This window comes from Chelonoidis abingdonii, chromosome 7, assembly GCF_003597395.2.
Source record: "Chelonoidis abingdonii isolate Lonesome George chromosome 7, CheloAbing_2.0, whole genome shotgun sequence".
Classification (NCBI taxonomy): Eukaryota; Metazoa; Chordata; order Testudines; family Testudinidae; genus Chelonoidis; species Chelonoidis abingdonii.
The window spans coordinates 43,884,814-43,898,976 of NC_133775.1; the positions used below are offsets into that span (position 1 = coordinate 43,884,814).

A 14,163-nucleotide genomic window follows, 5' to 3' on the forward strand; every position below is an offset into this window, starting at 1 on the left:
GCTTGGACATCTTTGGTTTGTTTTCTAGTTGTCTTCTAAAAGGCTAGATATTAAATGCTTGCTTTAGCTTTTATCCTGTATGTCACACATTTATTGTAACTTTACAAAGCTGAATATTCTTTTATGTCTAAAACAGGGAGAAAGCACTTGCTTAACTCTGTTTTTATAATGCAAAGAAGCTAAAAAGAAGGCAGGGGGGAAGGCTCTATATGTGCAAGTAGCTTTCCTAACCTGCTCTAAAACAGTCTAGACACTGTGTAGAGTCAAAACTCACCCCTTCCTGGGGTTTGGCTTTATTAACAAAAAAAAAAAAAGTTTACAATAAGATAAAATGTATTCCAAGTCTTCTCTGATGTCGCTCCTTGGAACTGCTTAGTCCAAAACATAGGTCTTCGTTACATCAGATTGAAGATCCTTCTGGGCTGCTCTTGTTTCCATTATATCAGTGGTGGATTTAATACACTACATCTGCATCTGCATCAGAGTCAGCATGATTCACTTAGCATCTCCTGATAGGATCAACAACGCCTGTTAATAGGATGGGTTCATAGGAGAATGCTGCTAGCCTGTTAGCCTCTGTTTTAGCAATTTGCCCTTTTAAAAAAAAAACCTAAGTAGTTATGTTTTATATTCAGAATGAGGCTGTGCATTTATTTTTATTTCTGCTTTATATAGGAGGGCGTGAGTATTAATAAATCACTGCTGACTCTGGGGAAAGTTATTTCTGCGCTTTCTGAGCAATCTCAGAACAGAAAGAGAGCTTTCATTCCTTATCGGGAATCTGTCCTTACGTGGTATGTATATTTCATGAAGCGCTACTATAAAGTAATCTTGGTTTTGTGGAAAACAAAAAGATGAGACTCTTATCAGACAGTAGATTCATGCATCTGTAGACTCTCATTTCTACAAATTATGTGAAATAACTATTGGATAAAATAAAGTAAACTTGAAAAATATTTTTATTTTCATGTTCTGCTAATTGTGGGTACATTTGAGGACCGGTATAGTCTTCCTCAGTGTTCTATACTGTAGATGAAGAAATGTGCTTCTGATGCCTTTTCTTCTCTTAACAGTGCCCTCATCTCTCTGCTGTTCCCTTTTTCTTCTGGCACTGAAGAGATTGCTTTCACATTTTTTAGCATCTGTTGAACACTAAAACTTCCTCCCACAAGAGAGGAAACAATCTCCTATTCACTATGTTCTCTTATTTACTGGCCTTGCCTTTTTGGCTCCGTGATGGTTCTTTCTCTCCTAAAGACAGATTTTTCAGCAGGTTGCTGGCCTGATCAAACTAGTGACTGGGGCGAGCATGTCACATTAGGCACACAGTACATGGGATCAAGACCATAAAGTCCTCTCATCTCTGCCCCTCAGCAGCCAGAATCCTTCTTCTCTCCTTGGCACAACGCTCTCAACCCTCGTCACTGGCACTGAGCTAGTTTCACAATGTCATGCACCTGGAAATCTGCTAATTTTTTAAAGATTAAGGACAAACCCTAAAACTGAATTGTTGGTTAGCTGAGTAGTTCTTATACCACCATTCATCTGTCTCCTGTAGATCAGCTGGTAGAGGCAAGTGGCCTGGGGCTTATGCGTGCCTGACACCTGAGTTTATTTTAGTCAGAATAGGGCTTTCTGTAAATAAAGGACTTTAGTTTCCATTTCTTCATTCTCACAGCTGTCATAAATAATAAATCTGGAGTGGGAAAAATGTAAAAATGCACAGAGAGAGAAGCTTCTTTTGATTCAGGAATGGAAAAGAACTTGGGCAAAGTAAAAACTATTCGTCCTTCCGCATTCCTCTCTCATTGTCCATACTGTAGCAAGGTGTACTGTCTTGCAAATTGTTATTGCTATTAGAACTTGCTGGGGAATGTCATCTGAATTATAGACTATTTTAATCTATTTTAATGCAGTTTTATCACTAAGAGATGAAAGCAGTTGTCATGTTGATTGTACCAAAAATTGATTTATGACCCATTCCCATAACTCTTAAGACATTTTCATCTGAAGTCTTCCATGGTGTTAGTGCACCAGTGAAAATATAAACACAAGCAGGCATGTTTTTTCTGCTATATTTAGGCATTTGGGATCAATGTTTTCCAAAAAGAGAACATAAATGGAAAGCAAAGGAATGCTTGTGTATAATAGTTTCTATGGTTTGTAAGAGTCTTTAAAGTAGAAAAGAGTAAAATTATGTAATTGTATAAGTATTTGATTGAATTTTTCTCTAATCATAAAAAAACCCCTTGTGTATCTGTAAGCAGGAACAGGCTCGTGTTTTGGATTTGGCTATCTGGTTGAAAATCATCTTGAAATATATAGTGAATTACATAAGCTTTTTTGTATTTAATTCCTTATGAACTCTGAGAAGTTAATTTGGTTTCAATGGTGGGAATAATTGTTTCATTTCCTTGTCAATGAAGGTTATTAAAGGAAAGTCTTGGTGGAAATTCAAAAACGACAATGATTGCCACAATAAGCCCTGCTGCCAGCAATGTAGAGGAAACCCTAAGCACTCTTCGATATGCTAAACAAGCTTGTTTGATAATCAACATTGCCAAAGTAAATGAAGATGTGAATGCTAAATTAATTAGAGGTAAGGTGGGTTTTTTTATTTGCAAGCATTTTTAAATTAATTGTCCATGATGTTGATATTAATACTATTGTAATGATTGACAGCATATTTGAGGTTTATTCATTTTAACATTAAGATTTTTCTAAATAACTGGCTTTAAACACTTTACAGGCCTACTAATATTTCAAAACTGGAGATACTCTTTTTTCTTTGATAGAGTCTCACAAACTTACATCTCAGTATTTTTTATAGGTTACGTTTTGTTTTTGAGCTTAAACCTATACCCTATTTGAAGTAATTAGGTACTGTATATATGTTTGAATGTACACACTTTTATAGATATCACAGCATCCAGTTAAATGTGTTCATTTCAGTTGTGTATTCAAGCAAACCTAAGTTTTCCTTGTGTTTATTTTTGTTTATGAAACAAGGAAATTAACCTTAATTTTTTACATGTAATTCGACATTATGGTTGAGATTTTAAAAAAGTCAGGAAATTCAGTTCGATTCCCACAGTGATACACAAAATACAACATGAGTGAAAGGTAGTCAAATTAAAGTTGAATTTCCTAAAGTCTGTACACTTAAAAATCTCAGCTATAATGTTGCTTTTATGTACAGTCAGACTGTGGTATACTCACACATGATAAAGAGCCCTGTACTGCACTAGTAGTCGTTGACGTCAGTGGTACTACTAAATTGCTATGCAGTGTGAACAAGGAGATCAAATTCTGACCCTTAATTCTCCACACAAAATAGTTTTATTCCCTCTGAGTAGGGTCAGTAGCAACCTGCTTAGACACATGCTATTGTACTCATATTTAGGACATTGTTGTATTTTGTAGACTGTAAGTGTTCGTTCAACCTGAAGTTTCCCTTTTTGAAGAGAAAATAAGTTCTCTGGCATTTAGTCGTATAGTGCTTACTGAAAATGGAGGAGGAAAGTCTTTTATTGCATAAAAATGGAGTCAGACTTACTATTATGATTTTCTCCAGTCAGTCTGAATTATGAAATAATTTACAGCTGCATATATAATCATTGTATTACCTGTGGGGAACATTAGTATTGCAGCCAATACGCAAGTGCAGACTAACTTGAAGTGGTACTGGAGATGAGTAGTTTTGTGGTAACTGGGGTGTAAAAACTGGCATTTCCCTCTTATTGCTACTCTGTCCCATTCTTGTTAGGTTTGCTCAGGGGATTGGGTTACTACCACCTCCAATGGTGCTTGGTATTCATGCTGAAGTGGTTTTATGTAGAGATACAATGGGATTGATTCACAAAGTAGGATATTATTTTACTTATTAAATTTGAGTACTTGTTTTTGTTTACATTTAAAAATAAAAACAAAAATAGATGAGAACTCAGCAAGTGTTGCACACAGGAAATAAAATAAATGAAGATGTCCTTAGGTGGATGGCAAACAAAAAGAACCATGGTTTATTATAAGAGAGAGAGAGAGAGAACCAGTTGTGTTTTCTAAATTAGCAGCTTCTTCAAAAACATTGTATGCAGGTTGAAAACCTGGCAGTACTTAACTGGAATCTGTCTACATGCTATATAATCAAATGAAGTCAGTTGTATAGTGTAATAAGCTATTGTCAGCACTCTAGTTGATCAGTTAATTTAGCTAATGCTTCCTTGGGGGACATCTCTTCAATTGGTGTGACCTGTGTGTTTCAGAGAATAGCATGATATAAAAGTGACCTCTAGACCTTAAACAAAAGCAATCAGTTTGTCATACATCAAGGCACTATTCAGTGTGCAGTTTAGCAGCTTATTTAATGTCTCACATTTCAAGAGTAGTGACATAAAATTATTTTCTCGCTATTCTTAAAAGTAACAAACACAGACTTTTGTAGCTAGATGGGCATGTTAAAGCTTGGGTGGGATACTTTCTATTTAACATAAATTCCATATTGCCAAAGCGAGGATAAAATCCTCAGACTTACTGTTAAAAAAGAATGAGGTTTTTTAATATTAAACACCTGCTTAATGTAGGATCCTATGTTTACTGTAAAAGCTGAGTTATGTTTTTATTTTTCAAATGTAGAACTGAAAGCAGAAATTGAGAAACTGAAAGCAGCTCGGAAAAGTACTCTAAATAGAGATCCTGAGAAATATAGACAGTATCTGCAAGAAATAACATCCCTAAGGGTAAAACTACACCAACAAGAAAGGGATATGGCAGAGATGCAAAGGTGGGGTAGTCATTAATGTCTTCTGAATAGTAAGTAATAGTCTTATAAATATTGGAATAAAATATCCCTAAAGTAATTATTTTGATTTCTTTTTCCTAATATGCTAAGAGCCTGGAAAGAAAAATTTGAACAAGCAGAACAGAGGAAATTTGAAGAAACAAAGGAGTTACAGGTACCCTTTATTCACAAGAATTAAAGAAGTTTAGAAAATGCTTAATACCAATAAACCCCTTAATGCACAGAATTGGGATTGTCCTAAGAATCCTCTTTACTAGTTTACATTCCTCTTTGCAAGAAGCAGTTAACATTATTCATTCTCTTCAGGTCAGTCCTTTCAAATAAATTATGTATGGCAGTGGTTCTCAAACTCTTTAGCAACCTGTGGACTTCCATTTTGATTTAAAATTTTTTGTGGAACCCCAATCCCTCACTCCACGCCTTCCCCCAAGGCCCCACCTCTTCCCACCCCGCTCCACCCCACCCCTCCTCTTCCCCACCTCTTTCTGCCCCCTCCCCTGAGTGCGCCCCATCCCCGCTCCTCTTCCAGTGGCTCATGCATGCTGGAGAACAGCTGTTCCGCAGGGCTGGCCTTAGGGAAAATGGCACCCTTGGCAAACTTTCATTTTGATGCTCCTGGCCCTATGGGTGTGGTGCACCCCTCGCCCCATTAACCCTGTCTCCCATAGGCTCCCCACCCTCACTTCAGCATTAACTTCATACTGTGCCTTCTTCATACGAATCCCTGCACCCCCTTCGTGCCTACCCCTACACTGTGTCCCCTTCATCCCAACCCCTGCACTCCTCTCCTGTGCGATTTAATCCCTGCACCCCCTTCACTCCTACCCCGCCACCTCCCTCCTGCACTGTGCCCCCTTCACCTCAACTCCTGCCCCCCTCCTGCACCCATATGAGAAAACAGCATATGGGAGAACTCACCTGGATGCAGTGACAGAGCAGCTGGCATTGCTGCTTGCTCCCCCACTGGACTGATGCTCCTTTGACCCATGCACCCCTTAGGGAGCTGTGAGGGGCGAATAGGGAGTGACACCAGGGCTCCCTACATCCAGGTTACTTTCCCCACCTGGGCTGTGTAAGTAGAGGGCAGGGGAGCAGCAGCTCCTGGTGCTCACCTCACAGCACAGGCCAGGTGATGAAACTGACCTAGGGAGCCCTGGTGTGTGTTGGGGGGACTGTGTGAGGGAGACTGTGTGTGTGTGTGTGTGTGTGTGTGTGTGTGTGTGTGTGTGTGCGCACCTGAGTGTTGAGCACATTCCCTTTAATAAAGCACTCAGGGTCAGGGGCCTGAAGGCTTGTTCAGGCACAAGTAGCTGCTAGCAGCTTCTGACCCAGAGAGGCGGCAGCAGCACACAGATTTTGCCCTGTCCCATCACCTCAGCTCAGTGGAGACCAGGTACGTGGGTGGAGGACATCTGACATCAGCCATGCTACCCCCCTGACCATACCCCCCTCACAGCAGACAGTAGGGCATTCCCACTCCGGGGCGAGGGGCTAGAAGCAGAGGCAGCTGAACATGGTAGTGGGGCAGGATGGGCACCCCTGCTCCAGAGAAGAGACCTGGCTCGGCTTTTTGTTCAACTGCCCCCCTGGAGCTTAGGTCCCTCTCCCCTCCGCTCCAAATGCTGCTGCTCCACCTGCCTGCTGCCTCTGCCAACCCAGCTGGCTCTTGTCAGGTCAGGTAGGAATCGAGCAAACCTTATGCACGATGCTCCCTTTGGCGAGCCACCCTGGGCCACCGCCTGCACCACCCACCCAGCGGCATTGGGGAGGAATTGATAAGTCGGGCCTGTGAACCTCCTGAAGTATACTTGTGCAACCCCAGTGGTCCAAGGACCCCAGTTTCAGAAACGCTGACCTATGGTACAGTAGGCAGACTTTGATGTATTTTTTTATAGAAAACGTTAGTGGTTTATTTGTATGTATTTTTCTGAATCAATCACCTAGAAAGCAGGAATTACGTTCAAGATGGACAATCGTTTGCCAAACCTTGTCAATCTCAATGAAGATCCTCAGCTTTCTGAGATGCTTTTGTATATGATAAAAGAAGGACAAACTACAGTTGGAAAGTACAAACCAAATTCTCATCATGATATCCAGCTCTCTGGAGTGCTAATTGCTGATGATCACTGGTATGTGATACCCTAAAATGAAAGATCCTTCATGTGGCTATGTGAGAATGGGTTACCACCTCCTCTTCTCCCTCCTTCACCCCCACCCCCCTCCGAGCAAATGTCTCTTCTAGGTATGTCTTCACTGTAGAGTTAACCTGGGTTAGTTTAGCATAGCTGGAGTGTCTTAGCTCTTTGCAGTGGGGACACTCCAGCTATGCTATCTGTGCCAAACCCATGTAACTGCATTCACAGTGGTGCTGTATTAGCCAATGTGCAGAGATGAATTTCTGATGGGATATCTTATGCATCTTACTGCTGTATTAAACTGGGCTGCTGTATGAAATAATTCACAGGGTGCTCAATCTCTCATCTAGCATGGAGCTGCTGTTTGACCAGGATAACAGATATGATGTGACCTCTTTTGGGGGATTCACCAGACATCACAGAGTGGTTTTCAATGAAGAACTCTTTGCACCTCCCCCTAGAAATTACCATATATACTCGTTCATAAGCCGAATTTTTTTAGTAAAAAAGGGAAGCACCAGAGAAGGGGGTCAGCTTATGAGTGGGTATAGAGAGGGAGGGGTGGGGCACAGCCCCTCCTCCCAACAGAGGGAGCAAGGAGAGGCAGCACAGCCAGCAGAGACAGAAGGGAAGAAGCAGGGCTAGAGTATCTCCGCTTCTGGCCACCCTGCACTCCCCTGAGCTTCCAAAGCAGCTGCAGCTCCAGGGCTGGCAGGCTGCAGCTGTGCTGCTTGACCCCGCCCGCCAGACCATGCTGTGGCTGTGCTGCCTGGCCCACTGGAGCTTTCTGCGGCCATGCCACCCGGCTCAGCCCACTGGAACATGCTGCAGCTCTGCCACCTGATCTGGCCCGCCAGAGCAGGCTGCGGCCGCACTGCCTGGCCCGCCAGAGCAGCTCCAGCCAGGCCGGGGACATCTTCCCCTGGCCCTCCCCAGATAAGGTGGGAAGGGATGGGATATGGAGTGTGGGGGGTCCTGGGCTAGAAGTGGGGTCACGTGGGGGGTGGTCACAGGGGTTACTCCCCTGACTCCCAGCTTCTCACTCGCCAAAAAACTTCCCCACCAGTTGCTATCCTGGCCCGTCAGGGTAAGCAGTTGGCCTGCTGGGACACTTTGTTTACTTAGGTTTATCTCCGTGCCTGTGGATGCTCAAGGTAAACAAACCATCTCAGCCTGCCAGCAGCTTATCCTGATGGCCCGGGAGCCAAAGTTTGCTGACCCCTGAATTATAGAGTTGGCTTATGAACGGGTTATAAAAATTTTCCATTTCTACTTATCCATCTTTGGGGGGTTGGCTTATAAACGAACTAGCTTATGATCGAGTATATACAGTAAGTTAATCACTGCAAGCATATGTCTGATCTCTGTCATCTAATGCAGCAAAACTGTTTAGAGTGTTGATATAGCTAAGGTATCTGCTTAAGGTAGAAAAGGTTGAGAGAAACGTGATCATATGATGCTGTGTATAATAACTTCTCCTGCTGAATAGAAAGATTAATTACCCAATCCTAATGTACCCTGATTATCTTTCGTTTATCTAAATGAGAGTTCAAGTAATCAAGAAGAGTTGTTTTAAGATCCCAAATTCAGTGAAGCATTTAAACATGAGCTTAACTTTAAGCATGTGTAAAGTCCCTATGAGTTTGGGACTACTCGTGCTGAAAGCAAGAGGGGCTTGAGTCCCTTCTAGGTATCAGTGTTTGGTTTAGTTTTCTAAAACACTTCACATGTTTTTGGGATGTGCAGGGAAGTTTTCAGTGCCACATCCCTCTTAGCTGTGTTCATGTTCTTTGTCAAAGTCAGTCAACATCAGCAGTAATACTGCCTCACATCATAAGTTTATATACTCATATGCAAAACAAACAGAAATTTCCTGTTAGGAAATAAGTTCAAAATTAAAATACAGTAATAACTCAAATGAAAGATACTAAATTAGTTCTATACAGAAAAAAATCTGCTAAATTCTTAAAAGCAGAATGAAATATACACTGTCATGTTAGTATCAGAATTCCATTCAGTGATGTGCTGTCTGCATGTAATATGAATCTAATTTCTGTTTCAAAACACTTTTTTTGTTTGTTTGTTTTTTGTTTTTTGTTTTGGCCTGTGTACAGAATCTGAACAATGAAAGATTGTAGATGAGTGGCTGCCTCATGATGCCCCCTGGTGACCTTGGGCAGACCTGCATGTAGCCCTTCACCTCAGTTTCCCTTTTTGGATCCCCAAATTAACTCCACACATGGTTTTTCCAGTCATAAGATCATAGAATCATAAGGCTAGAAGCGACTGCAAGGGTCAGCTAGTCTAATGCCCTGCCAAGGTGCAGGATTTTTTGCATCTAAACTATCCAAGACTAATGGCTATCATCCTCCTTTTGAAAACCTCCAGTGAAGGACCTTCCATAACCTCCCTAGGCAGTCTGTTCCATTGTCCTACTGTTCTTGCATTTAAGACATTTTTCCTGAGATTTCATCTAAATCTGCTATGCTGTATCTTGAACCCATTGTCTCTTGTCCTGCCCTCTGTGCCGAGAGAGAACAGCTTTTCTCCATCTTTGTAATGATAGCCTTTCAAGTATTTGAAAACAGCTATCATGTTCTCCATTAATCTCTTTTTTTCTAAACTAAACATACCCAGTTCTTTGAGTGCTTGCTCATTTCAATTCCATTCTAGGTGTATGTGTGCCCACATTCACAGTTGTTGGAGACTTTTGCTTTAGCAAGATCTGTAGGGTCGGCTGTGGCGCCATCTGCAGTGCCGCATCCATGCATCGGAATATCAGGTGCTGCTGGTCCTACGACCTCTCAGTTCATTCTTACTGCCCATGGTGGTTGGTTCCCAGAGCACCTCTCTTCCTTGCCTCACAAGTGGTCAGTGGTTTCTTTCCCTTTCGACTTTGTATTCCAGCTGTAAATGGTTTTGTTTGTTGTAGATTAGTTAGTAAGTAGCTATTCTTCTTCGAGTGCTTGCTCATATCCATTCCAGTTAGGTGTGCGCGCGCCACGTGCATGTTCGTTGGAGAAACTTTTACCCTAGCAACACTCGGTGGGCTGGCAGGTTGCCCCCTGGAGTGGCGCCGGTATGGCGCCTAATATATACCCCTGCCGGCCCGCCCGCTCCTCAGTTCCTTCTTACCGCCTGTGTTGGTTGTTGGAACAGTGGAGCGCGGCTTAGCTGATCTCCACCTACCCTAGCGATTTGCTCGTTCTTTAGCTTTTTCGTGTACATAGTTCTTCTCTAGTTCATTGTTAATTACTGTTAGTATAGTTGTAGTTAGTGTATATAGTTTAAGAGGCCCTGGCCCTCGCTGTGGTAGAGCTCGTCATCCCGACTACGCCGGAGACCTTCTCCAAGGCGCGGGACCTCATCGCTCTTACAGAGCCTGAGCTGCCTCAACCCCCAGCACCGCCGGTGCGGGTTATTCAGTCGCTGGGCAAACCTGCTATGGTGTGACCATCGTCTCCGGGCACCAAGGAGCCCCGCCGATCTCACTCGGGATCCCGTGAACGTTCCCGGCTCTGGCACCGATCGCGTTCCCGGCACCGTTCTCCATCCCGGTGCCGGTCGTACTCACGGCACCGGACCAGATCCCGGTCCCCGTCATACCGTCGGCACTGCTCCAGATCCCGGCACCGCCGAGCCTCTCGCAGCCGATCCAGGCATGTCGACGTTCGGCACCGGTTGACCTCCCGGCACCGCGCTGGTCGTAGGTCCCAGTCCCGCTCTCCATATCACCACGGCTCCCGGTACCATTCGCTGGCACCGCACAGGGACAGCTATTATGGACACACAGATACGGTCCAATCTGCTTCAGCTCCCCCGTGGCCATCCCATCATACGTCCGCCTCCCTGTACGCGGACAGCGCATCTTATGGAGGATCGGACACTCAGGCCCATCAGGACCAGGGGCCACCTCAGTGGTCCTTTTGGACACCCTGCGCCTACCACCAAGCCCAGGGTGAACCATCGGGCCAATCACGCTCGGGTCATTCTGAACACCGGGTACCGGAGGCCACAATCAGTAGACCACCTCCTGCTGATACAGAAATGGCTGTCATACAGGCTCCAGAACAGCCTGATGTTCCGGAGGCGGAGGCCCACCAGGACGCAGCTTCGGTCCAGGACCCGCTCGTTCCGGGGTTGTCGTCATCATCTTCCCCGGATGAGGCGGTAGCGGGCACATCCTCGTCAGGGCCTCCCCCTATCGATCTGCGGGCGCACCAGGATCTTTTGCGGCGCGTAGCCCTGAACATCAGACTTCTGGTGGAGGAAGTCCCTGAGGTGGAGGACCCTGTGGTCAGCATCCTCTCAGCGGAAACGCCTACCAGGGTGGCCCTCCCATTCATCAAATCCATCCAGGCCAGAGCCGATACCATCTGGCAATCTCCGGTGTCCATTCCACCGACGGCCAGGGGAGTGGAAAGAAAGTACATGGTGCCATCCAAGGGTTACGAATACCTGTATGTGCACCCAGCCCCCTGCTCGTTGGTGGTGCAGTCGGTCAACGAGCGAGAGCGCCACGGCCAACAAGCCCCCGCGCCAAAGTCTAGGGAGGCCAAACGCATGGACTTGTTGGGCCTGCCGGCCCGCCGACTCCTCAGTTCCTTCTTGCTGGCTACTCCGACAGTGGGGAAGGAGGGCAGGTGTGGAATGGATATGAGCAAACATCTCGAAGAACAACAGTTACAAGGTGAGTAACCGTCTTTTCTTTTCGAGTGCTTGCTCATATCCATTCCAGTTAGGTGATTCCAAGCCTTACTAGGCGGTGGTCGAGAGAGGACATAGCGGTGCAAGACTGGCTGAGCCGAAGGCGTCGTCGTCTCTAGATTGTTGGACAATGCATAATGGTTCGCGAAGGTGGTTGCACGGCAGATTTCCTGCACAGGAACATGCGCCAATAAAGCAGCAGACGAGGCCTGAGCTCGCGTAGAGTGGGCGTTGAGATGGCCCGGCTGGACTTGAGCCAAGTCATAGCAAGCTCTGATACGACGTGACCCAAGACGCAATGCGCTGAGAGGAGATTGCCCTGCTCTCATACATTCCACCACGCTACGAGAGGCTGCGGTGAATGACGGAAGGCTTGGTCCGCTCGATGTAGAACGCGAGAGCCCTCCGCGACGTCTAAGGTATGGAGCTGTTGTTCACGTCTCGACGCGTGCGGTTTGGAAAGAACACTGGCAGAAAGATGTCCTTGTTCACGTGAAGGCGGAGACGACTTTGGGAGGAATGCCGGGTGAGACCGCAGCTGTATCTTGTCCTTATGGAAGACGGTATATGGAGGATCCACAGTCAGTGCGCGGAGTTCCCGAGACACGCCTAGCCGAGGTAATGGCGACTAGGAAGCCGTCTTCCAGGACAGGTACAGCAGTGAACATGTGGCCAAAGGCTCGAAGGGGGCCCCATGAGCCTATTTAGAACCAAGTTAAGATCCCAGTAGGTAGGGGGCTTGACTGAGGGTATAACCGTTCCAACCCCCTTAGGAACCTGGAAGACATCGGGTGAGAAAAAATGGTATTGCCAGCTTCCCCCGGATGGAAGGTAGATATGGCGGCGAGGTGGACTCGCAGCATAGAGATAAGGAGCAGGGGTTGGCTGAGGACCACAATAATCCAGGATGGTGGAGATTGATACAGAGCGTGGGAGTGATCATGCGGCCACCAGTAGCAGAGCGCTTCCATTTCGCGAGGTATGTCGACCGCGTGGAGGGTTCCTGCTACCAAGCAACACTGTTGCACTGCAGTGGAACAGCTCAGCTCCAGCTGGTTAACCAGCTAGGAACCATGCTGTCAGTGGAGGGACTGCAGGTCGGGTGGTGAAGCCTGCCGAGTCCTGCGTGATCAAGTCCGGCCACAGCGGCAGGGGGATCGGGTCCGACAGGGACAGGTCGAGCAGTCTGGATACCAGTGCTGTCTCGGCCAAGCCGGCGTGATCAGGATGAGGCGGGCTTTGTCCTGCGGACCTTGAGCAATACTTGGTGGACGAGGGGAAACGGTGGAAGGCATAACAAAAGGCGACCTGACCACGGGATCATGAGCATTCGACAGGAGCCCGGAGAGCGACCTAGTAGGGAGGAGAACACCTGGCATTCCTGTTTATTTGGACGCAAACAGTCGATCTGGGAAAGCCCCACCTCCGGAAGACTGAATGGAGGACACCGGTCGGATGGACCATGTGTGTGAGGAAGGACCTGCTCAGGTGATCTGTGAGTGTGTTCCGGACCCCCGGGAGAAAGAGGGCCACCAGGTCTATGGAGTGGGCTACACGAATTCCCACAAGTCGATCGTTCCTGACACAGGGGAGATGACCTTGTGCCTCCTGCTTGTTGATATTAAACATGGCCGTCGTGTTGTCCGTGAATACTGCAACACAACGGCCTGTAGGTGGCTGAAGAACGCTTGGCACGCCAGCGTACTGCCCTGAGCTCTCGGACACATTGATATGAGAGTCAGCTCTTGGGGTGAACAAAGGCCTTGGGTGCGCCGGGGCCCCAGGTGTGCGCCCCAGCCCAGCGCAGATGCTTCCGTTGTTCAGGGACGCAGAGGGCTGGGGAGGGTGGAAGGCAGACCCGCACGCACCAGCAGTGACTCTTTCCACCAGTCGAGGAGCTGAGGACTCTCGGTGGATCGTTATAATCATGTCTAAAGGTGTCCCTGTTCGGTCGGCAGGACCGAAGCCAGCCAGGCTTGTAACGGGCGCATTCGTAGAATGGCGTACTTTGTAACGAGGACAGATGCGCCATGTGTCCTAGAAGGGCCAGGCAAGTACTGGGCGGAGCGTAGTGGAAACCTCTGCAGGCTCTGGACCAGGGAGACTATGCTTTGAAACCGGAGCGGGGGAAGCTGGCTGTCGCAAGGATAGAGTCCAGCACTGCCCCGATGAATTCTATGCGTTGCGTGGGCACCAGTGTGGACTTGTCCAGATTGACGATCAGGCCCAGACTTGGGAACAGCTTTCGTATGGTGTCGACGTGGCTGTGACTTGAGCCTTTGAGGTTCCCCTGATAAAGCCAGTCGTCAAGGTAAGGGAACATGTGAATCCGACCGACGGCGGAGGAAAGCGGCGACAACCGCCATACATTTCCGTAGAAGACCCGAGGGGCCAACAAAAGTCCAAAGGGGAGGACAGTGAACTGGTAATGAACTCGATTCACCATGAAACGCAGGTACCTCTGTGGGGAGGGTAAATTGCAATATGAAAAGTATGTGTTCCTCATGTCGAGAGCGGCGTACC

At 46.5% G+C, this 14,163-nt stretch overlaps 1 protein-coding gene across 1 annotated transcript in view; it reads left to right on the plus strand.

The window, feature by feature from the left end:
- KIF14 (kinesin family member 14) overlaps positions 1-14,163 on the plus strand; it is a 77,922-nt gene that overhangs the window by 16,972 nt on the left and 46,787 nt on the right. The window contains exons 9-13 of the mRNA XM_032773495.2: positions 676-794; positions 2,427-2,599; positions 4,633-4,780; positions 4,889-4,952; positions 6,743-6,927. Coding sequence (XP_032629386.1) covers positions 676-794; positions 2,427-2,599; positions 4,633-4,780; positions 4,889-4,952; positions 6,743-6,927 — 689 coding nt within the window. The remainder of the gene's footprint in view (positions 1-675; positions 795-2,426; positions 2,600-4,632; positions 4,781-4,888; positions 4,953-6,742; positions 6,928-14,163) is intronic.